Here is a 26,531-nt window from a genome sequence, read left to right on the forward strand (position 1 = left end):
CATAATATTTGTCCAATATTTCAACTAAAATGCTCAGAAAGTATGTTACGTATGTGAAGCCTAGCCGACTGCCACTGGCTACACCTACCCGAGGACAAAATTAGCTCTAGAGACGTGCATGACCGGCTTGTAAATAAGTTATTTTCAAGGCTGAAGTTGGTATTTGAACATTGGAGTCTGCGAAGACTGACTCACTTTTGCAGCCTACCTCAAGTGGCCTTTAGAAGAACTGCAGTTTTAAGGAATTTTGCATAGACATTTTATTCCTTTTTCCTATTTCTTATTCCTAAGCAGTTTACCTTCAGCTGCTTTAAAGTTTGGGAGAATTATCCTACTGAACACTGCCAAACCATATTGTTTTCTCTTATTATTTGATTATTATTTGACACTTGACATCCTAATAATGTAAACAATCAATACATTTATACACAATTCCTGCTTGGACTCAAAATACTGGGATCTTTTGGGATCTAATCCTGTAAATTTGCACAATTTTTGCCAGCACAGCATGACTTTGTTGTACTGACCAACACCAGAAAAGCAATATTAGACATGATATTGTGAAGTCTATATCTGCATTTTAACAACAGAAATGTATGTTTATCAAGGTTAGGATGACCTCTCCCGTGTGACTGTGCCTGTGAAGCAGTCTTCTGTATTTCCACATGTGTTCTGCTTGTAAACATCTCCTCGCCTGTTGAACCGCAGCGTAATATGAGCACTTGTATGAGCAGAAAACAAGCCTGAGTAGGCACATTTTGTGCTGGAGCTCAACATGTGTCTTCATCATTTTTCACCGTGATCCAAACATGTGGCCGTCCTGCTGACAGGGCAGAGCAAACAGGAAGGACATTGTTAAGACATATAACATTAAAACAGCAGAGGGGCACAACAGATTTGCCTCACAGCAGTTTTCACTCCCTTTTTTTTCTTTTTCCTTCTTTTACAGCTGCCAGGTGCGGCCCTGAGGCCTCGATACAGTCACGTGCATGAAGAATAGGAGCTTTTTGTGGAACATAAATGATTTATTCAAAGATGTTTAATTGGAGTATTTTGGTTAATAACCAGTTTTATTTGTGGTATTACAGGGAGACCCGGGGCCACAGGGAATCCAAGGACCCCCAGGGCTGAAGGTAATGTCATTTCAGAAGTTTGTAAGAGTTTTCTAGGTCTCCTCGGCTGTTCTGGTTTATCATGCACAGGTGCTCTTTTGTTGATGTGGAAAAACTTTCTTTCTTTTTAGTTGTTGTTGCCCGAATGAGGAAAAAAAACAATTCATCTTTGTAGAAAGCAGCAAAAGCAATTTCCGTGTCCACTGCTCTGTGACCGTCGCTCTGATTATGACTGCCTCTTTGTTGTGAAGAGCTTGAGGTGAAGGTTTCAGCACGCGTGAGGCTGGGAAGGGGCATTCGGTGGATTTATGGTGTCAAACTGCTCACCCTCATCACCGAGACGTTTTCTCTTCTGACTACAGAAATGTCAGCCTTAGATTGTATTTGTTTTATTCAGTTTTTTCCAAATACCCAGATAAACACTGAGTTGTATTTCTGGGTCGGCAATCATTGCTGAATGCAGTACGCCAGAACCTTAGCTAAACATAATGGCAGCTGGAGGGTGAAGTAAATTTAGCTTTTTCTTTTCGTGCCAGGGTCAACCAGGGTCAAGAGGAGAACCTGGGTTACCAGGCGACAGGGGTCCTGCAGGAGAAGGCAAAGTGGGACAACCGGTACGTACACCACACCAAGTCAAGTCCTTTTGACTTTCAGATCACTGGTAACCCATCGAAGTTAGCGACAGAGTATTGTTAACGCCCATCCTGTTTTTATTTAATTTCTTTTATCTACTTGGAAGCACCAAAGATAAACTCTAATGCCAAAATATGTGACACTGAAAATGTAACATCTCATCTTCTAGATCCTGAAGATTTAGAATGTTGCTTTAACGTTAGCCACAAATTTCACCATGACTGTTGTTTACAGGGACCTCCAGGACAAACTGGACCACCTGGACCTGTGGTAAATATTTACTGAAGCATTTTTAAATAACTCCACGCTATTATTGTATCTTCTTTAACATGTATTTCTGGGTTTAAGGGTTTGAGGGGTCCACCAGGTGTCGCTGGTCCTCAAGGCCCAGCAGGTCACAATGTAAGTCCAACACTAAAATATTTACTCATAAATAAGTTTTTTTATGCTTCACTTGTCTTGACTTGTATAACTCTCTGCAGTGAACCACAGATTTGGTGGATGATGATGCATGCCTGTGATCTTCAGCTGGTAGAAAATGTGATGTGTTGCTTTTTCTCCAAATGTAGGGTCTGCCAGGAAGGCCAGGAGAAAAGGGCTCACCAGGAGAGCCTGTAAGTACACACAGCTAGAGAACAACAGGCTACATCAGAGCTTCTGTTTCTCCAGCTGTTTGCTTAGTTTTAGTGCATGCATTTAATATAAAGCGGGATATGAGAACACTTTGTCCTGTCACTATCACTAGGATCATGTGAGTTATCAGAGCAATTTTTACCAAATAGTTTGGACTTGTTGGTCGCAGCTTTTCTGTTTGGTTCACATTATATTTTCCATGAAAAGGTTCTAAAAAGACCTAAGCTTAGCAGCTAAATATGTTTCTCAGACTTTAGCATGAAACAAAATAGACATAAAATGAGAGCAATATTGGAGAGAGACTAAATTAATACTCAGATGCTGTATGAGCATGCTCGGGAGTTTGGAAAACTACATGCTCCTTTGGAGTGTTCTATGGGGGTTTCAAAGTACGTACAAAGCATCAGGCCTGCTGCTCGTCGGTCTAAAACCTTGGTTTGCATCCAGCTCTTGTTTGATGGCCACAAGCTGATTGCAGTGACTGATTGTGGTGGTGTCAGCGAGCTTCCTCTGAAGGTTTTTCGGGTGTAGCTGTACAGCGAGGATGAGGGAACTTAGTCACTGAGGAGGAGCTCAGAGTAGTTTGGGTGGTTTGGGCAGTCCTCTCTGCCTTGACGTTGCCTCAGTATCTTAGACCTGGAGGCCATGACCTGGGCTCCTCTGCTTAGACTGCTACCCCCACGACCTGGACCCAAATAAATGGCAGGAAACAGATGCACGGCTGAATGGATGTTGCTTTGTGTTTGCTGAATGATCAGTTGCTAACATGCTCATTCTACCAACTTTATAAGGCTATATTTTCTTCTTGTTAAAGAATAAAGTCAACCTTAGAGTCTCACTAATGTAAATGGTCAGCTTCTGGCTGCGGCTCGGGGAAATGGGAATAAAACTGGCATCTAGTTTTAAAGTTGAGGTTGGAAATCTTGAGAGTCCACTAGAACGCAGGATTCATTTTGAAGCAAGATGTTTATATTCTATATATATGTGATACTTTTTTCGGACACAATTTTGGCTTGTGCACAGATCCCTTGATGTTGCTTTGTTTCTATTAACTCATTTATTTTCTGTCTCCCAGGGAAAAGCCCCAGACTTTGACCCAAAGGTAAGAAGCCATTATTTGATATGATTTGATATGTGGATCATTTGATGACAGCGTGTCTGTGCCATCTTTAGGAGTTTTGCTCAGACTGCCCTGCAGGACCACCGGGACCACCTGGACTCCCAGGAATCCCAGGAGATAAAGGACAACAGGGACCTCCTGGGAAAAATGGGGAAGATGGATACCAAGTGGGTCAAAGTTATTAACATGTCATAATTAAAGTGAATGACCTCACTTCACTTCTCTTGTCTAAAGTCTATTATAATGTAACAGCATGTATTTAAACACATTTTATAAAGTGTGTGTTTGCTGCCCTGTGTGAGTCATGAGGTCTGAGCCTCATCTCATCAGTCACCTGCTGTGACGGATGGCGAGGCTCTGTCTGCATCATTAGCTCGGCCTCCTCTGGGGGGTAGCGGTGAACGATTAGCAACCAGCGACTGTGCTCGCTACTGTTGGCTCGGACAGAGACTGATGGTCTGCTGTGTCACTGCAGGGCCCGCCAGGACTAGCTGGACCTCCAGGGGCCCCCGGAGCCGATGGAGGAAAGGCACGTTTGCTCACTTACTGCCAAACTTATTAGCTGCTTCTATGTTAGGGTGATATTTTGAACTTTATTTTCTCGAGTTTGTCCAACCAAATGCTTTTCTCTTTTTGTCACCACAGGGTGTGAAAGGTGATCGAGGACCTGCTGGAAACCCCGGAGACAAAGGGGACAAGGTTTGTTTTTCCACTGTGACATTTCCAACCTTCCTCTCGCTGTGTTTGAAGAAACATCCAATGCAAAGTCTTCAGCTCGATTTTAATGACCATTATCTGTTTAATAGGGTCACCCAGGGCCTCCTGGTCACCCAGGTCCTCCTGGATTAATGGGTACACCTGTGAGTGGATGTTTTAGCCTTGTTTATAACATTGTCAGAATACGGGAGCTTTTTTTAAAAAAAAATGTGAATATTGACCTCCACTGACATCCTCTCTTCCTCTTCAGGGTAACGATGGGCTGCCTGGGCTTGCGGGCCCCCCAGGACCCCCTGGAGAAAAGGTCAGTTAGCACCCTGTGTACTTTCTGCTCAGAGAACCCATTACCCATGTGTCATTATTGTACAACCCGCTTCCCTCTAGCGTGTAGGTCATCGCCCTGTGCCGTAATAATGGCTATTAATCATTTCTTTTTTGTTGGTGACCCGTTTTTGTCTTTGTTTGCACCAGGGCAAAGAGGGTCTCAAAGGAATCCAGGGACCACCAGGGCTTCCTGGCTTGATAGTAAGAAAAATCATGAGAACGTAAAGCATCATGAATATGCAGTTCCTGCTGGGTGCTGTGATTATTTTGGGCAGCAATATAAAACCATAAGTGGGCCTTTGGGTCTTTGACGTTGACCCTAAATAATTGTTTTCCTTTATCACAGGGGCAGCCTGGCAAAATGGGAAAAGATGGCAGACCAGGTGAACCAGGAGAACCTGTAAGTTGATGGAAATGACCCACAGAGCACATAAAGTTTGAACACCAACTGGAAGATTTTGTCTGTATTTATTTATTCACATTTGCTCACTCAAGGTGTTTCCTTTCAGGGCAAACAAGGTGAAACTGGACCCCCAGGAAACCCAGGGCTCAGGGGACTCCCTGTAAGTAACCAGCAGTAGATCTGATGGAAGAACCTGGTGATATGCAAATTGCTGTGACTGATTCGCTGCACCTTCTCTTTCTAACCAGGGCTTTAAAGGCCACAGAGGAGAACCTGGAGCTCCAGGTTCTAAGGTTGGTTTGCTTTTAATGTGTTTGAGCAGAGCTGTTAAACAAGAGTAATATGTTAGAGACATTACAAGAGAAAGGAGTTATAGGTCAGTGTTAATGAATGGTCAGGTACAAAGACTGAAATCATAATGAGTGAAAAAGCAGCCAATGACCAAAGGAAAACTTTAAAATACCATTTTAAAGACATCTGGCTTTTGGAGGCAAAGCATAGATACATGATGGATAACTGTTGAAGACATTTTTCGTTTTCTCTATAGCTGTCTATTATCGTTTCCACTTTACTAAATAGCTGAAACATCAAACACAAGGAACCACCGTTCCAATACTGTTGTCTTCTGAGGTTGTAAGGTTTTTTTTCAGCCCGTTACCACAAAGAAAAGCTAGCTATCTTGAGCTTGCCTGGTAGTCTAACCCTCAGTTTAACTAAAACATAACTATTTTTCCTTTTTCATGCAGTATCAGACTCCTAAAGCAAAGTAAAATAACCCAGCACATTACAGACTTTATCAACTAATGTAATGCCACAACTAAAGAATACAAATACTGAGAGTTTCCAGCAACAAGAAGGGACACAGTTTCTTCTTTTACTTCACAAGGCCACGCATAAACAGCTGACCTTAAAAATGCAAGCTAAAACCATTTTGAGACTCTGGCAGTGCAAAAAAGCAGAAAATCTGCACCAGTGCACTTTTATTTATGTTTTGTGACAGCATCTTTTTTCCTGAAGAGGTGTGCAGTTTCCCAGACAGTGTGATGGGTTCTGAAACAACTACCCAAAATAATCTTGGTGTCTGTGCAGACTTGCTGCATTCGTATTACCCTCAAGAAAAACCAGTAAAATATGCAAATATAATCAGTGATGGTGCCATCGCAGAGCGTAAGGACGACTAATGTAGCCGCGAGTGTCGTCGTTGGTGGTTTTGAAGAGTGTCGCGCCGTCACTTTCTCAACTGCTCACAAATGCATGCAGTGTGAAACTGGCGAGGAGTGTTACTTAGTCTCTGGCTCAACAGCCTTACTCACAGCAGGAGTGCAGGGTATAGCACACAGCCACGCTTGCTGTTTAGCGCGCCGCACTGCAGCATCACCTCATATCTGACACCAGCCCAGAGGCTCACCTTTTCTTTTTTTTTTAAACACCCGTTTTGATAGAGACTCATTGCACCTGCTGCTTTCTTCTCAAACACCACACACCTGCAGGAAAGCCCCGTGACCAATAGCATGGCTCATTACAGACAAGTCTGAGTGAGTCACAGCGAGGCAGGCAGCCTCCTCGCCCTGCAGCCACTCTGCTTATTAGAGGTTATTAGAGGAAGTGTTGCCATAGACACGAGACTTACCCTTCATTGTCACTCCCATGTAAATTAAACTCAATCATCAAATTAAAAGTAGATTTTACAAGTGCAGACTGTACCAGCGTAGTCTGGAAGCATCATATAGATTCTTACAGTAAACTCTCTGGCCTGCAGTGCTGTGCTATACTTGGTTACATTATACAAAGGTTACATTATGAGTCATCATAATGCAAACTTCATATTCTCTCCTTGTTTAGTTGATGTTTTCTGTTATGCGGCACAGGGAGAAGATGGAAAGTCTGGATCACCTGGACGTGACGGTAAAGCTGGGAAAGAGGTACGTAAAGCTTTTTACATTTGGTGAGTTTTTTCTCATTTGTTTTTATCATGTTTATTACTTCTTTTCTACTTTAAGTGCTTAATACATTTATTAGAGGAAGGTAATACACAGGAAGATAATTAAGAAAGTGGAGACAGCTGGGGAAAACAGCAAGAACAGATCAGGAGTAACAAGACAGGGGAAGCAAAACTGAACACAACACACAAGCATCAAAAGAAAAGCATAGTGATTCCAGAAAAATCAAAACCCAGGTATCATGACAATAACAATATAACTTTTAGTTTTAAACACATGTTTGACAGATTTCTTCTTGTTTTTATGACAGTTTTATGGCGCTCTAATTCATTTATTAAGCACTGTACATATATACAGAAAGGGGCACCACAAGGAAAAATGCAGCTTTTGTTATATTCAGTTTTCAGCCCTTATGGCACACTGAGAAACAGACAATACCTTTAAAGGAAAGAAATGTACATGTGAAACCCCCCCAAATAAACCCTGCTAATGCCTCTACTGCAGCTCTCGAATGCCCTCTCTGATATCCCCCCTCCTGTAAACATTTGTCACCCCCTTTGAAATCCTCCAGCACGTTCTGTCTCAGTCGCTGAGCTCTTGACGGTGATCATTAATGTTGTCTGGAAGCAGATGTATTGATTGAGGGAATGCAGATAATAAAAAAGTTTCTTCCTGGCACACCACCACCGGCATCTTTAATCATGTCTTTTATAACGACTGCGGCCAAGTCGTGGCAGTGCCGTTTTATCTTTTGACACTGTGTGAGAGTTGTTTGGGTTTTTTTTCCTTTTTTTCTCTTTTCGTCAAAGTGAAAACTCACACATACACTCAGAAACTGCAGGATTGTTATGCCCCCATTTTTCTTGTGGCACGATGTGCAGTAGCACTTCACAAAAACCTCTTTCACCAAGCTGATCCTCTGGCTGTGAGGCAATGAGACAGAATGTTCTCACAGCTCACGTCTCCTGAAGTAAGAATATATTTTTCACCTACAACAACAAGAATTCACATTTAACAGCCTCCTACAGGAGAGGCTGCGGTCCAGTAAGGCAATGCTACGTAAGGAGATCAAATTAGCCCTTTGCATGTTTCTTTCACCATTGAGCAACACAGTCAACTGAGTGCAGCTCAAACTGGCAGGTCACAAATGAATGACCTGATGCTACAGGTGATGCTACTTGAATCTGGAAAGCATGCTCCGGTGTAAGAACTGGTGTTTACACCTGCGGTTCTTTGGCTACAACATGGCGATGCAGCGTGGTTTTTCCATCAAACGCAGGCTCTGCAGGCGGATGCTAAAAGAAGCTTTTTTCTAAATGAATTCTGAGCCTGCTTTATTATAAACCGCTCTGCATAAATCAGAGGCCTGTAACAGCCAACTTGTCCAACAGGCAAGAAAACGGCAACAATATTTCTGTGAGCAGTAGATACTGTGGTATCCACACTGTATTTCAGTACTGTGCTCCACTCTCTGCTCAGATTCTGGCAAATGCTGCAAAAGTAATTTTACAAAGCTTTGTAGTGTACATGGGTATTGACCCATACTGCTAAAGCAACACAAGAGCTTCTCAAAGTCAGTCACCTGATCTCAACCCAACAAAGCACGTTTTTCAGTTACTGAAGACCAAACTAAAGGCAAAAAGACCCACAAATAGCCAACAACTGAAGGTGGCTGTAATAAAGACCTGGGAGAGCATCTCAAAAAACGAAATCCAGCCTTTGGTGATGTCTGTGTGTTATAGAGGAGCCAGTGACACCTTATAGCTGTTCACCTTTGATTACTCACTTGCGCTGATATCAACTGCTTTAGCCATGTTGGGGACCAATCAGAACTTTTTAAAAAAAATTTGGTATAAACAGCTGTAAATTGTATAATAATAATAATAACTATATAATAAAGGCAGTAAAAGAAATAAGTGTCTTCATCTTTCTGTCAGGACATGTTTACTGTAGTGATGCAAAGGTGCCGCTCACTCCAGAAAGGAGGGTTTTGCACTGATGCTAATATTTAGCATCTGGCTCCCAGTTTGGCCTGAAGATACGATAAGAGTCATTCAACCAATTTGAATGCAGGGTACTAATGTTTTCTTCTTACAGGGTCCTCGGGGACCTCCAGGGCCAGAAGGACTTTTAGGCCCAAGAGGAGAGCCGGTGAGTCATTTTCAGTCGCTGGCATGGCTGTCTGATGCAGAGAAGAGACACAGCACGGTGTCATGCTGACAGATAGGGACATAAAGTGGCACTCAAGCTGTTTCTCTCACTGCCCTTCCTCATCAGTTTTTTTCCATTGTATCTTTTTTTCTTCTTCTTGTTTTTTTAACTTGGCATCCCAGGGCAAGCCGGGTGAACCGGGACCGTCAGGAAAATCAGGTCTCCCCGGAACACCGGTGAGTTTCCTCTTCCTGTTCTGCAAAATCTTTGCATTCAGTTTTACTTTCCCTCCTGATTTTTCACCTTTGGTATAAGAAGCACACATCTCTAATTAAACTCTGTGACAAGCACCCGCTGAATGAATGAGCTGAAGCGCAGTATTTTCAGTAATAGCAGAACAGGCAGTTCCCGTACATGAAACTGAAGGCAAGAGGAGACTTTTTGAAGAAATGAGCTGTCAGATTGTGATGGAACATTGGAGAAAATGTTGCTCTGACTGGGGAGGGAACATCACTTTCCCCTGAGTGAGGTAGGGAGTTGGCCGGGTTGCTGCTAGTTGGAGAAAAAAAAAACCCTCACAGCCAAGTGAATCAGGTGATCGTCATTTTCTAGAAGACTCATCTAGTAATTGTGTTTTGACGTGCACCCACAGAGACATGCCTAAGCTGAGTCTCTGGTGACAAAAGGTCTGAATTGTCTGATGATGCAGAATGCAACCAAGGTTATTGGAAGGTTTTGCACAGAGTGCCTGGTATCAGGGGAAAAACAACTCTGGCCTACAAGGTTTCCTTAGGGGATGATTTTACAGTGAAAATGTGAGTGTGTGAGGATTTGGGGAAAAGCAGCAGTGAGAAAGCTATCGGTTAAAGAATTGGTTCACATTTACTTTTCCTGTCTGTCAGGAAACAATATTGAAATGTGCAGGTTTCAGGTTTCATTTGCTGTAATTATCAGTCCTGTTCAAACTGGCCATTAAATGATCCCTTTCTAAACTGCTTCGAACATAATTGTCTGTAATCAGAATCTACATTCAGAGTTCAATTGAAGCTGCTGTGAGGGTTAAGCATCTTACCAAGTGGATATCAGAGTTAAATGAAAATCCCTTTGCATATTTTCCTGAACTGTGTTTCCAGGCTCAGCTGCAGCAGAGACTCAGTCTAGGCTTGTCACAGTGTAACTAAATAACCTTTATTAGTTGTTTAATCAAAATGAAAATTTTAAGCTTAATCTTAAAAGTAGAGACAGTGTCTGTCTCCTGAAGTCAAGTCAAGTGGCTGTACTGTCATTCCAAACATGTGCAGTGGTACAGTACACAGTGAAATGAAATAACACGACCGTGGTGCTACAAATGACATATAACAGACAACCAACACAGGACTGCATAAAGTGCAATGTGCAAAAATAGCAAAAAGCCAAAACAAAACAGTGCAACAGTACATAGAACAGAATGATACAGACGCAAGACAGTGCAATAGAAATGTACAAAAGACTGAGCGTTGTGCAAAAAGTAACTTGGTGTATGAAGGTGTGTGTGTGTGTGTGTGTGCATATGAGATTGTGCAGATAAGTGCTCGGTAGTGACAGTTTGGGAGCTGGCTCTGTGAGAGGGAGAGCCTTCAGCTTTCAGGCCCGTCCTCTGTGGAACCGTTCCACTCCACCTCCAGTTCTGCTCTTAAATACTCTAGGAACCAGAAGTAACACAGGAGTCTGAGAGCCAAGTGCTCTGTTAGGGTGATATGGTACTATAAGGGTCTTTAAGATGAGATGGAGCCTGATTATTCAGGCCTTACATGTGAGGAGAAGTTTTTAATTTTAATTTAACAGGGAGCCAATGAAGAGAAGCCAGTATGGGAGAAACATGCTCTCTCTTTCTAGTCCCTGTCAATACTCTTGCTGCAGCATTTTGCATCAACTGAAGCCTTTCAGGGAGCTCTTAGGGTGAGCTGATAATAATGAATTACAATATTCCATCTTAGAAGTAATGAATACATGAACTAGTTTTCCAGCATCACTCAGACAGGATGTTTCTAATTTTAGAGATGTTGCACAAATGGAAGAAAGCAGTCCTACATATTTGTTTGATATGTGCACTGAAGGATATATCCTGGTTAAAAAGGACCCCAGTGTTACTGGAGATAGATGCAGCCATCATGATGTCACCTATTAGCTTCTTGGTGATGGTTTTATTGCCATAATATGAACAATATTTCTTGCTTTGTAAGAGAAGCCCTGTATGTAGAAATGATGCCAGCATCTGCCCTTGTTGCTACAGTAACACTAGGGAGAGCAGATGTTGGAGACTGCACTACAACCAAAGTTAATGCAACTGTGTGTAAGTCACCTTCGATGTGGCTACTTAGAAGATGGGGACCAGTCTGCAACAACTCAGTTAGTTGCTGTGACTATTATTGTTAGTAAATCTTCACCAATTTGTCTGCGAGTGACGGCCGTCAATCCCAGTCAGATCAAACCTCCGTGTGCCAAACCTAATCAAACTCCTTGTGACTGAAAGTAGTTACACAGAGGTTCAATGCACAATCTATTCCCAAAAGCGAAACCCAGCCACCAAAGTTATGCACAAACACTAGCAAGCTGGTGTTAGCTGATAACCTCTGTTAACCTCTGTGCACTGAACCTCTACAGGTTATAGGCTGCAGACACACGGAGCCACTAATAAGTCCTAAAGCGCAGACAAATAAAATACTACAAACAGTCTGTACAAAACAGAAGGGAAGTTCCCCAAAAGGCACCAACAGCACAAAGATGTTTCAGAGTTCATTGAGTCAAATTAGCTGATGTGAAGCCCAATAGACAACCATCAGCAAAAGCACAGAGACCATGCCTCTAACTCTAAACCAGCTTTGTAAGTCATGTTTCACATAGAAGTACACTGCCCTTTTTTATACGTGGGTTTTAAATACACTTAGTAGGACCCGAGAGCACAAATAGGAGAAACCATGCTGAGTGTGGTCAGAGGTGAAACACTGGTGTTAAATTACTCCTTAATATCAGGTGTAATAGTAAATCATCATGATTGATATAAAACACCTCGCAGCAGTGACATTTTTAAATGCCATATCATTAGTATGATAAATAAACCTTTATTTGAGGGTAAATAAATCCTGAAACAAACTGTTTATTGTAAAGCAGTGTCACATTATTGGAAATGTCACAGCTAAATGTAGAGTTGGTAATGTCAGAGTATTGAGGAAGAGGCTGAAATATGCAGAGCGTTTGTTTAATGATTCGTGCTGAAATCAAATCAGCTTATGTGTTGGTATCATGTGCAACAAGAATGTTAATAAGCTGTGGAAAGGCATAGAAGGACCTGTGCACCGGCCTGTGGGCTGAAGGATGGTATCTTTGGAGGTGGACTAAATGTTGCTAACTGGAGGGCAGACGATATGCAGCAAGTTATCAGAGGAGTCGATGATATCAGTCAGCAGAGGAAGCAGATCAACAGGAGCAGCCTGGGGGAGGGAAGAGGGCAGCAAGCAGAATGCAGCAAGGTTACAGAAGGAGATGGAGAGTGATTTCAGTGGATGGCGAAGGAGATGTTCAGAGGAAGGGTCAGATATCGACCAAAATGGTATCAGATGTCAGATTTACCACGCAAAGAAAAGGAAGGGGTGCAGTGAGTGGAGAGGAGCAGAGGTGATAGAGAAGCACATCAAAGATTTAAAATACAGGATTTTTTTAAAGAAAGTGTCGATAAAATGGGCATTAATACATTTCTCCACTCTGTGGATGCATTAACCAGCTTGTCTTTGAACCCACGCGCTGGTTAGAAAATATGAATTTTAATGTTTTCAAGCCACAATATTTATGAAAATTTCATCCAGAGCTCTGCTGCATGCTGAGCAGGAAATGCAGCTAAATCTGCAGTAATGATGCAACCCTGCTGGTCTGCAGTGTGCCATGTGACAAACATGTCTCTGCTGTCCTACAGGGTCTTAGGGGAGACAAGGGTGAGCCGGGCAATCCAGGATTACCAGGCTTCAGTGGACCTAAAGGCCCCGCGGTGAGTGCAAGATTATTTATTTATATATTCATGTTTTGATGTAAAGATGAATCGCAGCTCGCAAATATGAGCAGCTGTTGGTAATAATAACTTTTATTTTGATTTCCAGGGTCCACCAGGTCCAATTGGCCCAGAAGGAAAACAGGTAAGACTTTCCGAAAGAGAACTGATGACGTATCATCTTCTTTATATCCACACTAACATTTACTTGTCTGTGGTATTTTGCAGGGTGTGCCGGGCAGAGCTGGTGATCGTGGTATCAAAGGAGAGAAGGTGAGCAGCGCTAGGAGTGGAAACCAATTTTGCTGATGTTTGACATACACGCTTACACATTATAGCAGCGTGTGACAGTTACTGACGTGACACAGGATTTTGAGTCAACCAGATATTATTTTACCCAACTGCACAAAAATGCTAAAAATGAATTTATACGTTTCCCCCAAAAATCCTTTAAAGAAACTTAAAATAAAGAAATAGACAGCCCCTATTGGCTCACCTGGTGACTAACCCATACAAACCTTGCCAACATTTTACTCCACCACAGTTTTCTGTGGGCAGTCTACAGTGAGGTTGCCCATAGAAAAGCCATACAGGGCTCTGTAAGGGCAAATTTTCTATAGGCTCTATGTGGGCACATTAACATCTCTCAGCCTTCACTGATGCTAACATGGTGCCACACTCTAAAACAAATCTGACACAGACAGCAAGAACATTGGAGTGTGTTAAAGTGTGCGATAAGACGATGGAGGCGTGGTGTCTGCACTATTTTATAAAAAAATGCAGGTGTCATGACACATAGGGCTACATGCTGTTAGATCAAAACAACCAATGACGTGTGAAATGGCATTAGAGCTCTTATGGTGTGTTTTATTATTTTGTCTTGCTTTTGATGCGCCTTGGACTCAAAAATTGATTCAGTTTGTAACAGAAGATTGCTCGTTCTCAGTGAAGTGAGTATACAATGTAAGTGGTCAGAATCTAAAAGTAACAGCTACACTAAAACAGCACTGAGTTGTGTGAAGAAGTGATCTTAACAAAGAGATCAGACAAATCTGAATTAGTTTTGGGTATTTTGGTTTTTTTAAATATGCACACTTCACATATAATGTCATCATCAACCATCTTATAAAACACTAACTTTTGCCCAGCTGCCTTGCTGGTTACTTTGGGATCATGTGCTTCGAGGCCAAACATTTACAAACATAGTGACATCTGTTCCAGGGAGATCCAGGTACAAAGGGAGATAAAGGGCAGTCAGGAGAGCCAGGTATGCCGGGAAACCCTGGTCCCCCTGGCAGGAAGGGCCACACAGGGATGATGGGCATGTCAGGACCACCAGGAGAAATCGGAGCCCCGGGGCCACAGGGACCTTCAGGAAACCCTGGCCTTCCAGGGCCCAGGGTGAGTCATAAACCCAACTGAAATAGACTCTGAAACAATATCGGCCCTACTGCAGCATGCACAGCACCATCAGATGAGTTAGATAGAGACATTAATAACAGAATTTTTCATTAGCATCTCTGCTTCTCCAGGGAGAGTCAGTGTCACTGGAACAGATGAGGCGGCTCATCCAGGAGGAGCTGGCAAAACAGCTGGATGGTGAGGCGTTCTTCTGGTACCCTTTGAGATATTTGTTCATTTGGGTTCAGTGAGAATAACCTTGTTAGATATATTACACTAACTTTTCTTTCTGCTTCCAGCCAAATTAGCTTATCTCATGGCTCAGATGCAGCCAGCACATGTGAAAAGCACAGCAGGCCGCCCCGGACCTCCTGGCCTTCCGGGTAAAGATGGCAGCCCTGGACGCCCTGGGCCCCCTGGAGAACCTGGGATGCCCGGACAGAATGGAGGAGAAGGACCCCGGGGACCCATGGGCCCTAAGGGTAGGACAAAACTCAGAGAAATGTTTTTGGTTCTGTGTGTGTGTTTACTAAGATATTAATTCTGCTGCTATTAGTTTACTTGTGATCATCTGATCATTGTTGTTTAGTTGTTTCCAAAACAAACACTGAAAAGAACCCAAAATAAACCCCAAAGTATTGTGGTTCTCAACATTGTGATAAATTCCATAACATCTTTAAAGTTAGCGAGAGGCATACTTTTACATTTCAAAATAAAGTGCTTCTATAATACTGAAGTAGTATTAAAATTTTAGCATATTAGCATTCCAAATACATCCCTGAACAAATGACTCTAAACACTAGTTTTAGTATTTCCTGTCTAACTTGTCAGACCACACACAAAATGTGTATCAACCAGAGACTTTATATAAAAGATGGACGGAGCTTCCAGTTGTGAGTGCACGGTATAATGTTTGTTAACACCTACTGTAGCACATAGTGGCTGGCCACCTTATGTTTCGTCTCAGTTTCTACTACTGCTTGTGTATAAAACATTTTTGTGCATACTATATTTTAACACATTTTAATCAAAACTGATCAAATCTGGATATTTTATGTTTTTATCCCCAAACGAACTCAAACACTGGAGTTTATCGAGCGAGCGTAGGCTGTTAGATCGCTGTTTACCTCTCAATCCCAGGTTTGGAGTTTCCACAACTATTTACTTTGGAGGCGTCTGTCAAACCTTGTGAAATATGAGTCGATGAGTCAGTGAAGCTCACTTCTATCTGATGACATGACGCTGAGGTGAGCTGTTGAGGCGTTGTAGAAAATGTCTGTCAAAGCACGGCTGATTTGCTGCTGCTAGCACGAGTTACTGAAGCTTTCTTTGAAGTGGATCTACAGTTGACAGACGCTTGGTGAATAAACTCTCATATGGTGTGAAAGTGTGAGTTAGCTGGCATAATGTTAGTTTATAACCAGATTAACATCACTCTTGAACACTGTCTCCCACCCCATGCATGAAGCTGTTGCAGAACTGCAGCTCGTTCAGCGACAGACTGCTGCATCCTGGGTGCACAAAGCAGCATTGGTGCAGGTTTCCTCCCAGCAGCTGTTAGACTTTTTAACCATCACTGCACCCAACAAAAGCAATACGATGTTTATATTCTAGTTGTTTATATCACTGCTGTTATTTGCACATTTTTTCTATTTTCTGTTTTTAATCACTTTTAATAACTTAATAACTGTACAGTTTTGGAACACTCCAATTTCCCCAATGAGGGACAATAAAGGATGTTTCTATTCTACTCTGTTGTATCCTGGCAGGTGTTTAGCCAGCTGGTGAGGTAGATGAAGAAGAGGAGGTGGAGATGTATAGTTTAAAACAGTTATTAGTAATATGTAGGTATTTAGAATGTCAGATAATAATTCTTTTGGTACAGAGGTACACAGAGTTAGACCTGCTGTAACGTGGGTTGTATTCAGTGGTTGAGAGGAGGCTGCAGTCAAAAACGATGACACTGGTACTGGGATTTCCAGTGCTTGTCCTTTAATAAACACACTCTTCACCAACCTTACAAGGCCCGGTTGAACGGCTGCAGTCTTGTCATACATGAAGCGAGCAGTGTTCATACAACCTGTAACGTTACTTTGAGTTAGGAAGGTAACAATATGAGGTCCATCTCAGTCCATACGTCCATGTGCAAGCACGTTTCTCCCACACAGAGGGCAGTGATGTATACTTGTGACATCACTAAACATTAACTTGGGTTGTCTTAAAGAGACACCACACAGTTGTGACTGTTACACTGTGTTTCTACATTCTTCTCTGTAGAGCTTCTTTCAGTGTGGTTTTCAGAGGAGAAAGAAGTCATAAACTCCTGCATGGGGCTAAACTAGGACAAGATAACAGAACAAATGGGAATGAAATAAAAACTTAAAGTGAGAAATGGATGGATTATGTAGTGTGGGATTTTTTAAAAATCCTTTTTTGTCCTTGTTAAGTCACTGATATGGTCCAGAGAGATTTCATGTCAGAGAGCGAGAGAGAGTGAAACAGTGGTGGTTGAGTTCTGCTTGAAACTGAAGAGCAGACGTCGTCCTGACTGCGTTTGCGCGCCTCACACCAGCTGCTCCTTTAAACTTTTGTCTTAGGGCTTCCTGAGACAAAACTTCTGCATGCTGTCTTCACAGCAGCTGTTTCAACATGACATTATCAGGTAACCACAGGTGTAACGTGAATTGTGACCCTGCTCCTTTTACACGGGCTAGTATCCCGGTACTCAGCTGGCCTTCTTTCCTGCCTGTGACGGAGTAAACAGGACATAGTTAATCTGATCAATTCTGCCTGCGTTCACTCTGCTGTGACATGTCAAAATGTCTCCTGAGAGAAGGCTCGATTTACTGAAGAAAGGAAAGGAAAGAGAAAAAAGAAAGAAACTGACGGGTTTGTAGATGCTAAATGCCTGAATCACTGCGTGCATCCTGTTTAAAATTAATGGTACACAAGCCTGAGTGGATTTTTTTTATCTACTGAGGTAATTGAAGTGATTCCATAGCCGATGCAGTACTGTCATAAACTAGCAGACTGGCTGTAATGTAGAGTCAGTATGCTGTTTAATCCTGTGGGAGCTGAAAGAAGTTGTAAAGAGAATAAACGCAGCTGGATCAGCTCTTTTGGTTCTTCAAAGCAGCTTTTGGTTTAGTTGTCAAACCAACATATCCATAAATTTAAATCTGGGAGCAGCGTCCTGTACGATGAAGCGAGTTCAGCGAGCCCAGCGTATCGTTCCGTTAGCTGGATTCACAATTACAATCAGGAAGAGCGGTCGCATGAAACTGGTGACCAACTTGTAACGCTGCACTTTTACATGAATGATGAAAGCAGCAAAATCATCTGACCAATCATGAATATGGAAAAGTGTGCTGGAAACAAGCAGCTGATGTTTACAAAGTCTTTAATCAGTAATAATAGGGGAAAAAGAGTTAAATACACATTACAGACTTGAAAGTAACCCAGCTGCTGCAGACAAAGCAGTGCTGAGAGTGTAGGAGGAAAAGCACTGGAGTAGTTTAGTTTTAAAAGCACTATATGAATCTGTGAGGGCCTTAAATGTTTTGGACAGTAAGACTGGAGAAGAGCTACTGTATTAATAAAGTTCAGCTTATTTGAAGCCAGGAAAGAAAGTCGGCAAAATGCAGAGTGTGAAATAACAGAGTTTCATTAAACTAAAGGTAAATGTGCGCAAGACAGCTCAGGTGGGATTTCAGTCTGAGAGCAAAGAAGAAATATCAGAACAGAATTCAAACACAGGTTTAGACTTAGATTATATGTGAGTCGGTAGAAAGCCGTGGTCACACAAATTGAAATTTTATATTCTTTTTTGGAAAACAATTCAATTCAATTGTATTTATACAGCACCAAATCACAACAACAGTCGCCTCAAGGTGCTACATACAGAGAGAAACCCAACAATCGTGTCAGAATCAGAGTCAGAATATGACCCTGCTGAGCAAGCACTTTGGCGACAGTGGGAAGGAAAAACTACGTTTTAACAGGAAGAAACCTCCGACTGAACCAGGCTCAGGGAGGAGCAGCTATCTGCTGCGACTGGTTGGGGCGAGAGAAGGAAGACATGATAAAAGACATGCTGTGGAAGAGAGACAGAGATTAATAACACAGATGTCACATCGTAAAGAGGAGAGTGATCATACGACTTCTTATCAGTGCTCCGTTCAAAAGACTCCATCTGTCATGGTACCGGGGGTGCATTAGTGCCAAATGGAATTTGAAGCTTGCACATCTGGAAACTCACTATCGATACTGAAACTCTGCACAGAAGTAAACGTCAAAACCAGCAAACCAAAGGAACCAGCTAAATAAGCTAAATAAAGACAGAGAACTCCAAACTAACACTAAAACTGTACAGCTAACATGACATGCATCCACAACTTTATAAAAACTAAACAGGAACCAATTCAATTACATTTATATAGCAACAAATCAAGAGAACAGTTGCCTCAAGGTACTTTCGTAGGGTAGAGAAAACCCCAACAATCAGACGACCTGCTATGAGCAAAAACTTAGCAACAGTGGGAAGGAAAAACTCCCTTTTAACAGGAAGAAACCTCCTGTAGAACCAGGCTCAGGGAGGGGCGGGGCCATCTGCTGCAACCAGTTGGAGGTGTTTATGATCTTGTTTAATGAAGTTATTCTTTAGTCTTTGCAATGTCTGGAAACTGTGATAAATGTCTGTTCTAGTTTGTCGTCCTTAAACGTTTCCAGTCGTAACTCGAATAGTTTTAGTAGTTTATTCTGACAGGAGTCCCCTCCTCTTTGATTTGCTTCATTTTCACCCCTTTGATGATGCAGTATAATGAGGACGTGATGCTCACTGCAGCACCCTACCTACTTCACACAGCTGCAGCCTGTGACCATATTTCACGCTGGTTTAGACATCTAACGACTGAAACTGAAAAAATATGTAAATGTATGAGAATCTGTGATGAATTGAGCTGCTTTAATGCAGGAGAGAAGCACATCCTCACCTTAAAACTGATTAACGTTATTCATTCTGTTTCTGTTCCTGCGCATGTGTCAGGTGAGAAAGGAGCAACGGGAGAGAAGGGAGACCCTGGGATTGGTGAAAGAGGAGAGCCAGGTCCTTCTGGACCCATAGGTAAGGATTTTACATACGCTGACTCTTAGAAGAGCTGGTCCAGTTCTAATAAGTTTCCTTAATGCTCTTCTTCCGGTTCCAGGCCCAGCAGGTATGCCTGGTTACGGCAAAGACGGAAGCCCGGGACAAGCCGGAGCCCAAGGAGAGCCAGGAAACCCCGGCCCCCATGGTCAGCCTGGACCTCCGGGCCCTCCTGGCCAGTGCGACCCAACCCAGTGTGCCTACTATGCCAGCCTGGCACAACGGCCCCACACCAAAAATGTGAAGGGGACTTAAAGAAGAAGAGCCAAGCAGAGTTGGGAGACCAGCTGTATTTATGAACTTAATCAAGAATCAAGAACTTTTTTTTGTTTTTTTTGTTAAAGTCACCTCAGTACAGAGGGCTGAAGCCACAGGTGCTGCCGGTCAGATTCTATGTTTTGATTTTGGTACGACGCTCGGGATGGATGGGGATTAAGCAACGTGGGAGTTTCTTTCTGATCTATTATGGGATAAAGAGGGCAGCTACAGTTTTTTTTCCCTCACTTGCATGCTTCCTGTAAATATATAGGGAGATAACATGGATGGCACGGCCCCGAACATCAGGAGTAAAGATCCTGCTATTCGATTTTATATAGTTTCATCAGTAATCATCTCAGTCAGACGCTTCGCTGCTTGCCTCACACCGTTCTGCATCAGCCACCCTTCACAAGTTAGCATCAGGCAGCATGTGTCATTCACTGCTCACTAAGTCAGTGACTGACACAGTCGCAGTAATTACTCGGTATCACTTTTCCGGTCATTGATTGGGAGAAAGCGGTGGCAGACGGTGAGAGGCAAACAGCAGCAGTGGTTTTTGTGTCGGAGGAGCTTTAATCGGTTCGAGTGATGAAACATTTGCATTTCATCCACAGCAGCATGTATGTTGTTATATCACATTTGTTTGTCGTGACACAGGGATGCAAAAACAACACAGAAAAATAAAATGCCTTTTAGAGAAATGCGCCCTTAAAGTAGTGCAGTTTGCTTGGTTTATTTAGACAGGTAGGAAACAAGATTTTATTCTGGGAATAAACTGAAGGCGGCAGAAATGACCTCTCTGTCACAGCCCACAAATTAGCATCTCTGCAATGTCATTTCAAGCTTTGGTGAGATTTGAAGGATTTCATTCCAGAAGTCTTGTTTGTATTTGTGCATGTGACATTTAAGGGTGGATATCTGTTTTATTTTTTTGTGTTTTTTTAAGGACTTCATTTAAGTTTGCTCTTTTGACCATGAATATATGCCATGTAATGATTTGTTCCAGAAGATGAGACAGCAAGCAGTGTCGCTGTTAGATTTGTGCTTTCATGTTTAATGAGGCGGCTCTGGTCACTCTCTCTCTGAGCTACACATAGACCTGAGCAGCAAACAGCTTTGAGGAGGTGGTGTAATTGCAGCCTTTGTTCACCTTTCTTGAAAAGCGGCCTATTTCACGCCGCTTTCCCTAAACCTGTCACTTCCTCTCTGTCTCGGTGATGCTTATTAAGTGCCTGTAGCTCTGACCTGCTCTAAAACACACACTGCTTTTCTTGTTTGTACCCTGGAACCTGAAATTGGAGAACTGATCTCTTGCATCTTGATGATCGGAGCGTTGTGGTAACAGTTTGAACAATCCCTTTGTCTTATGTCCCTCACGGACCAATTAGAGTTCCTCCCAACATCAGACACCTTGGTTATCTAGAGCCAATTAAAAATAATGTTCACTTTAAAAGAACAAAGAAACTCCTTCAAATAAAGACGAATAAAAGCATCTGAATGTGATGCTTGACAGATCTTACAGTATGATCTAATGGCTGATTATACTTTGTCATTATCTCTTTCTCAGGTTACATAACACAAGATCATTTATGAAGAGAGTGAAGCCGGAGCTTTGACAGCACTTAGGTTTTAAATGTGTTGGTGAAGCTGGATGGGGTTTTCAGTTTGACCAATACTTCTGAGGCTGTTCTAGAGGCCGTTTTCATAAACAGTTGAGTTAAAGTTAGTCTGTCAGTTTTTGAAAATGGAAAAACATCATTGTCATATTGCAAACAGAAAAATGTTTACTCCACAAGCAATCAAACGCAGCTTCGCAAAATGTATTACTGCCAGAGGGGCGTTCCTAGCCTTGAAAGCTAGCAAGCAGCCAGTGGAGCTGGCCACAGAGAGAACACATTGTTGACAAAGCTTCGTGTCTTTGTGGGGAAAACTTGCACGAAAATGGAATCGTTCTTGAATCGTTCTTGCAGATGATTGGATGAACCATCTAGCACAGGCCTGTAGATGCAAACTGTAGATTTTAGCCATGATGATGCAAAGTTTGCAAAGCCTTTTAGAAACTGGATATGATGTGTGATCATATAGCAGTGTCTTCTCAGTAACAGGGTAGGCAATTCCTTAAAGCACGCTCTGCTTTATCCTGGTTTTTTACTATAATGCAAATTACAATATATATGTCATGTGTGCTGAAGGCTGTAAACTAGAGATGGAGACTGCACACTCATTATCAACGTCTTTAGTGAGGTCATGAAGTGAGCAGTAAGGTCATTTCCTCATAGACTTCTATACGGCTGGACCTTTTTGCAGCCATATGCTGACTATTACAAAGAATCCATGTATAAGACACTTCCACTCTGGCTTCACTTTCAGATGTGGAAGCAATCTTCATTTTGATTGGTGCAGGTGTTTAAACCCTGGCATGATTGTGGATCCTTCAATCCAGAAGTCTGACATGTTACCGTAGCTGTTGCATATGTCTGCAACATTGAACTAATTAAAAATGACTTATTTTGTTCATTAGTTCATGGCTCTGGTAGGATTAGGTATTCAGCTAGCTTGCATTTAGCTTGCATTAATACCCAAAATGAGTCATTCAAACCTGTAGACTAAATAGCTACCTTAGAAATGCTAAGCTAACCCTGTTCCTTATTTCTGTCTCGGCTTTTACTCCACCAGTGCCTTCAGAGCAGCTCTTGTAGTTTCAGTACACGACAGCTCCATTCTTCAGAGTTGTGATTTGATGCAATTTGACACAATTCAAAAAGATACATTTTGTCCAGAATCAACACGGCTCTATGTGACCTGCACTTTCTACCATTTCCATATGTTCACTATCTCATATTTGCCACTGAACAATTTGTAAATTGCAACAAACCTGTCTGGTGGTTTTGTAAATGGTTGTTACAGTTACATCAGCAGACGTTGCATCAGAGACTTGGTGAGGGATTGTATTTGTAATGCATAAAGGCTTTAACTTGTACTGTTATACTGCTAAATTAATCAGGATTTGATCAAATAGAATCATGTTGTAATGAATTAACTGCATTTTATTAACCCTTTCCCAAATTTTCCTGATAAATTGGTGCTAAGGTATTTTAAAGTAGTAGCATATTGTAAGTATTGGAACAACACCTGTACTGTACTGTATAATAAAGACTGGAACAGATTCATTTTATAACTCAGACTTTTGCCTTGTCATTTGAAAAGCCAGTACTCGTACTCTTTTACATAATGCTGAAATACAAGCGGACCAATTCTGTTTCATTGAATATACTGTATTGAATCTCTTTACAATGAAAATGTTTATGTTATTTATTCAAGAGCTCCAGCTCTGCTTTGTCACTAATGCGTGATAATCAAGACGGAGACATCCATCATGTTCTATGTCTAAACCTGATTATAGAAATCATGCTGCACTCTTCTCCTATATCAAGCTTCATGAACCTTGAGCATCCATTCACTTACAGTACACATCTATAAACGCGATGTCTCCGAGCCACGATAACATCTGTTAGATGAAAGGGATGTCCTTGGAATGGCTCCTATGCCGACTCCTTCCTAACCGCTTACATATTTGATCTGTGAGAGTATTTGTGTTGTGCAGACAGAGGTGAGGATGGTGTTGACTTTCCTTTGTAACCAGGCAACTGTGAAATGCCTTGCTGAATCAACATTATATCCATAATAACCCAGGGACTTCTTTTTTTTTTCTGGACAAAAAAGCGTTTTACTGTAGAGAGGCTGTGGAATTTCATGATGGCGCACTTTCAAAACACAACACTTTATTGCAGCATTTAAACAAGATCATCGATTTGACAAAATGAGGGGAACAAATGCATGATCCTAAATTAAATAGCAGGTTGAAGATGTCAGCTCATGTCTGATGTTAGTATCAGGTTTTTGGTTTTTTTTGTAAAACCTAGCTTCACTATAAGATTGGCTCATGATCGCTTCAATATGGGTCACATAATAGACTTTAATATTAGCTAAAAGAGCAGAATTGATATCGAATGACTGTGGTGGGGGCTCAGCTTGTGTGCCCTGGGCCTGCCATCAGTCAGAAGTTGTTCCGTGATCAGTAACAACAGTTTTTGAATGTTGGGTTAAGCTCGGTTAGTTAACATCTGTACAGTAATCTCCAATTGTGCCTCACTTCTGTTTCCCTGTGCGTCTCTTCGTTCCGTGGTTCAGATGGCAACTTCCAAAGATCACCATGCTTTGACAAGTCCTGGAATGTGGTCACTGGCAGGATGAGATCTGGAGTGTTTCAGTGAGCTTGGGGTGTTTCATGGGTTTTTGTAGCCAGTGGATTTCTTCCCACCAACCATATAAAGTGGAGGATGCCTGCCTATACAGGTTGATGGGTCACAAAAGCCAGGTGATCCTGGGAGCCCCCTTGGACCAACAGGTCCAGGGATACCAGGACTACCTGTCTCACCACGCTCTCCGTTTCTACCATCCTTTCCGATGCCAGGGGCGCCAGGTGCACCTGAGGAAACAAAAACATGTTAAATATTATGTCAACATAAAATGAAAAATTGAATTTTTTTAAAGAAACCATGTCTGCAAAAGTCAGACATAGTGGCTTCTGCACCAGGAACAATACTTTTCATGTCTCGCATGCTATTCTTTGGCAGTTTATACAGGCACTAGCTAAATAACCACTGCTATGCAGATGACATCCAGGTATATTTATCTATGAAAGCAGACGACACAAATGATTTAGTTAAGCTGCAGACATAAAGGTGTGGATGACGTCCAGTTTTGATATTCAGATAAAACTATGCTATACCTTCTTTCTTTTTTTTAAACTTTTCTTTTGTTACATTTTATAATATTACACAGTACTAATCACATAATCTCATCACCACATAGAACAGTATAATGTAGAACCTTCCCCTTTCTTAACCCTAACAATCTGTTCATTTAATTCTAGCAAGAATATGAATGACACAACACTAAGACAAGTCAAAATGTGAGCGCACATTAACAACCTACTAAAACAGCCACACACAGGTGATCCATATGTGATCCATATCTTACAGAAATCATCCTTTATTCCTTTTAAAGTATATTTCACCTTCTCTAATTTCAAATGAAACATAACCTCCCTCAGATATCTAGCATGGAAGGGGTGAACTGGGACCTTTCCAGTTTAAAAAAATAAGATGACGGGCTAACAGGCAAGCAAAAGAAACAGCATTATCGACATTTGTTACACCAGGTCGTGTTTTCAGGTTTTACACTAAATCTGGCAATCAGCTGATCTGGCTCAGCTGGTATATGAAACTCACTCATTCTTTAATGCGGACACATTAAACAAGTCTCTAGGTACGTTGTGTCTTTCAGTGGCATAAATGTTGGTACAATTAGAAACATCCTGTCTTAGTATGACCCTAAAAAACCTACATTTGCTACTTTGAGAGTGGCTAATCCCTGTCCCTTCGTAGTACACGCTACATATGATTAACTTTGTCTCTCTTTTTGTCATGGCAGATGGCTGCTCCTCCCTGGATAAAAATAATAATAAAATGAAACAAAGAAAAGGTATAAGATTGTGTAAACAATTACTTTTAATGGTGAAGGAACTACTCATCCCATAATCCACTGCAAATCCCAGTTTCCAGAGCAATGTCTTCTAACCTTCTTAAATGCTATCCTTTTCATTATTGTGGTGTTGAATTATAACAGTGTTTAGTATTTGTAATTGTGTATGTGGTAAAGTATGGCCTAGCTCTCAGTAAGTACAGCGCTCTGTAACTCGCTGTATTAGCTGTTCTTGCAGTTTCTGAAGTTTAGTCTAAGCGACCTGACATTTTCTGGTTTCCATGGTAACTGCGACCTCCACCAAAAAGAGATGTTGCAGAGATGTCTGTTTTTGGGTAGAGTAGCTCTTTTCAATTCAATTTCAATTTCACAAAAGTTCACAAAACTGACAAAAATCAGTTGCCTCGAGGTGCTTTATGCTGTAAGGTAAAGACCTTACACTGGAACAACAATCAGAAACGCCCTATCAGCTTCCACTTGGAAAAACTTCCTTTTACAAGAACCGGGCTCGCTGTTCTTTCCAGTGCCAGGGATGCCAAACTAGTAGGTAAGTGCTGGGATCTTTACATCTGAAGTTGGGCTTTGTAAGTAGTGCTTTAATTATCACCACTTTAAAAGCCGGCAGTACAACCTGTGACCTGTTATCAGATGAAAACATATTAAAGTTGCTGTACTCAGACGAAAGGCTGTGAATAACAGTAACATTTTCATTGCTGCTTAAAAATTTATTTGTGAAGAAATGAATGAATTCATTGCTACTTAAAGCAATAGTTAAAAGAATAGTTGGCCCAACAGAGCCCTGACTCTTTGTCGGTCTGGTTCTGGTACTGAAAAGAAATCTGGTGTTGCTACTGTTGTCCTTGATCAGTGATGAATAGCGGGCTGTCAAAGCTTTATTGAGGGTTTTTTTTTTTTAAATAAAGTAACTATTTTTTCTATGACATTTCACAATGCATTTTTCAAAAACAAGGTTGATATCAAATTATGCTTCTACTATCAGTTCAAGTAATACAACAGCTTTGGACGGCTATAAAATAATGGCTAATAATCAAAATCCCTATGGAATCTTTACTTCCAGAGCCCCACAGCTGAGCTCTACAGTGGTCGCTACACTGTGGTATTTTCTGT

At 41.7% G+C, this 26,531-nt stretch overlaps 2 protein-coding genes across 3 annotated transcripts in view; one reads left to right on the forward strand and one right to left on the reverse strand.

Annotated features, from left to right (window-relative positions):
* The window catches only part of col22a1 (collagen, type XXII, alpha 1), a 67,543-nt gene extending 44,512 nt beyond the window's left edge, over positions 1-23,031 (forward strand). The window contains exons 41-66 of the mRNA XM_031741708.2: positions 1,089-1,133; positions 1,649-1,726; positions 1,980-2,015; positions 2,094-2,147; positions 2,315-2,359; positions 3,454-3,480; positions 3,552-3,665; positions 3,974-4,027; positions 4,144-4,197; positions 4,305-4,358; positions 4,466-4,519; positions 4,687-4,740; positions 4,886-4,939; positions 5,049-5,102; positions 5,191-5,235; positions 6,811-6,864; positions 8,980-9,033; positions 9,216-9,269; positions 12,983-13,054; positions 13,164-13,199; positions 13,283-13,327; positions 14,276-14,455; positions 14,587-14,653; positions 14,755-14,937; positions 19,500-19,577; positions 19,660-23,031. Coding sequence (XP_031597568.1) covers positions 1,089-1,133; positions 1,649-1,726; positions 1,980-2,015; positions 2,094-2,147; positions 2,315-2,359; positions 3,454-3,480; positions 3,552-3,665; positions 3,974-4,027; positions 4,144-4,197; positions 4,305-4,358; positions 4,466-4,519; positions 4,687-4,740; positions 4,886-4,939; positions 5,049-5,102; positions 5,191-5,235; positions 6,811-6,864; positions 8,980-9,033; positions 9,216-9,269; positions 12,983-13,054; positions 13,164-13,199; positions 13,283-13,327; positions 14,276-14,455; positions 14,587-14,653; positions 14,755-14,937; positions 19,500-19,577; positions 19,660-19,853 — 1,839 coding nt within the window. The 3' untranslated portion in view covers positions 19,854-23,031. The remainder of the gene's footprint in view (positions 1-1,088; positions 1,134-1,648; positions 1,727-1,979; positions 2,016-2,093; positions 2,148-2,314; positions 2,360-3,453; positions 3,481-3,551; positions 3,666-3,973; positions 4,028-4,143; positions 4,198-4,304; positions 4,359-4,465; positions 4,520-4,686; positions 4,741-4,885; positions 4,940-5,048; positions 5,103-5,190; positions 5,236-6,810; positions 6,865-8,979; positions 9,034-9,215; positions 9,270-12,982; positions 13,055-13,163; positions 13,200-13,282; positions 13,328-14,275; positions 14,456-14,586; positions 14,654-14,754; positions 14,938-19,499; positions 19,578-19,659) is intronic.
* Positions 23,032-23,618: 587 nt separating this feature from the next.
* The window catches only part of LOC116321778 (collagen alpha-1(IX) chain), a 32,389-nt gene continuing 29,476 nt past the window's right edge, over positions 23,619-26,531 (reverse strand). For both annotated transcript variants that reach the window (XM_039605191.1, XM_031741719.2), the window contains one exon: positions 23,619-24,345. In XM_039605191.1, coding sequence (XP_039461125.1) covers positions 24,143-24,345 — 203 coding nt within the window. In that variant the 3' untranslated portion in view covers positions 23,619-24,142. The remainder of the gene's footprint in view (positions 24,346-26,531) is intronic.

This window comes from Oreochromis aureus, linkage group 22, assembly GCF_013358895.1.
Source record: "Oreochromis aureus strain Israel breed Guangdong linkage group 22, ZZ_aureus, whole genome shotgun sequence".
Lineage (NCBI taxonomy): Eukaryota > Metazoa > Chordata > Actinopteri > Cichliformes > Cichlidae > Oreochromis > Oreochromis aureus.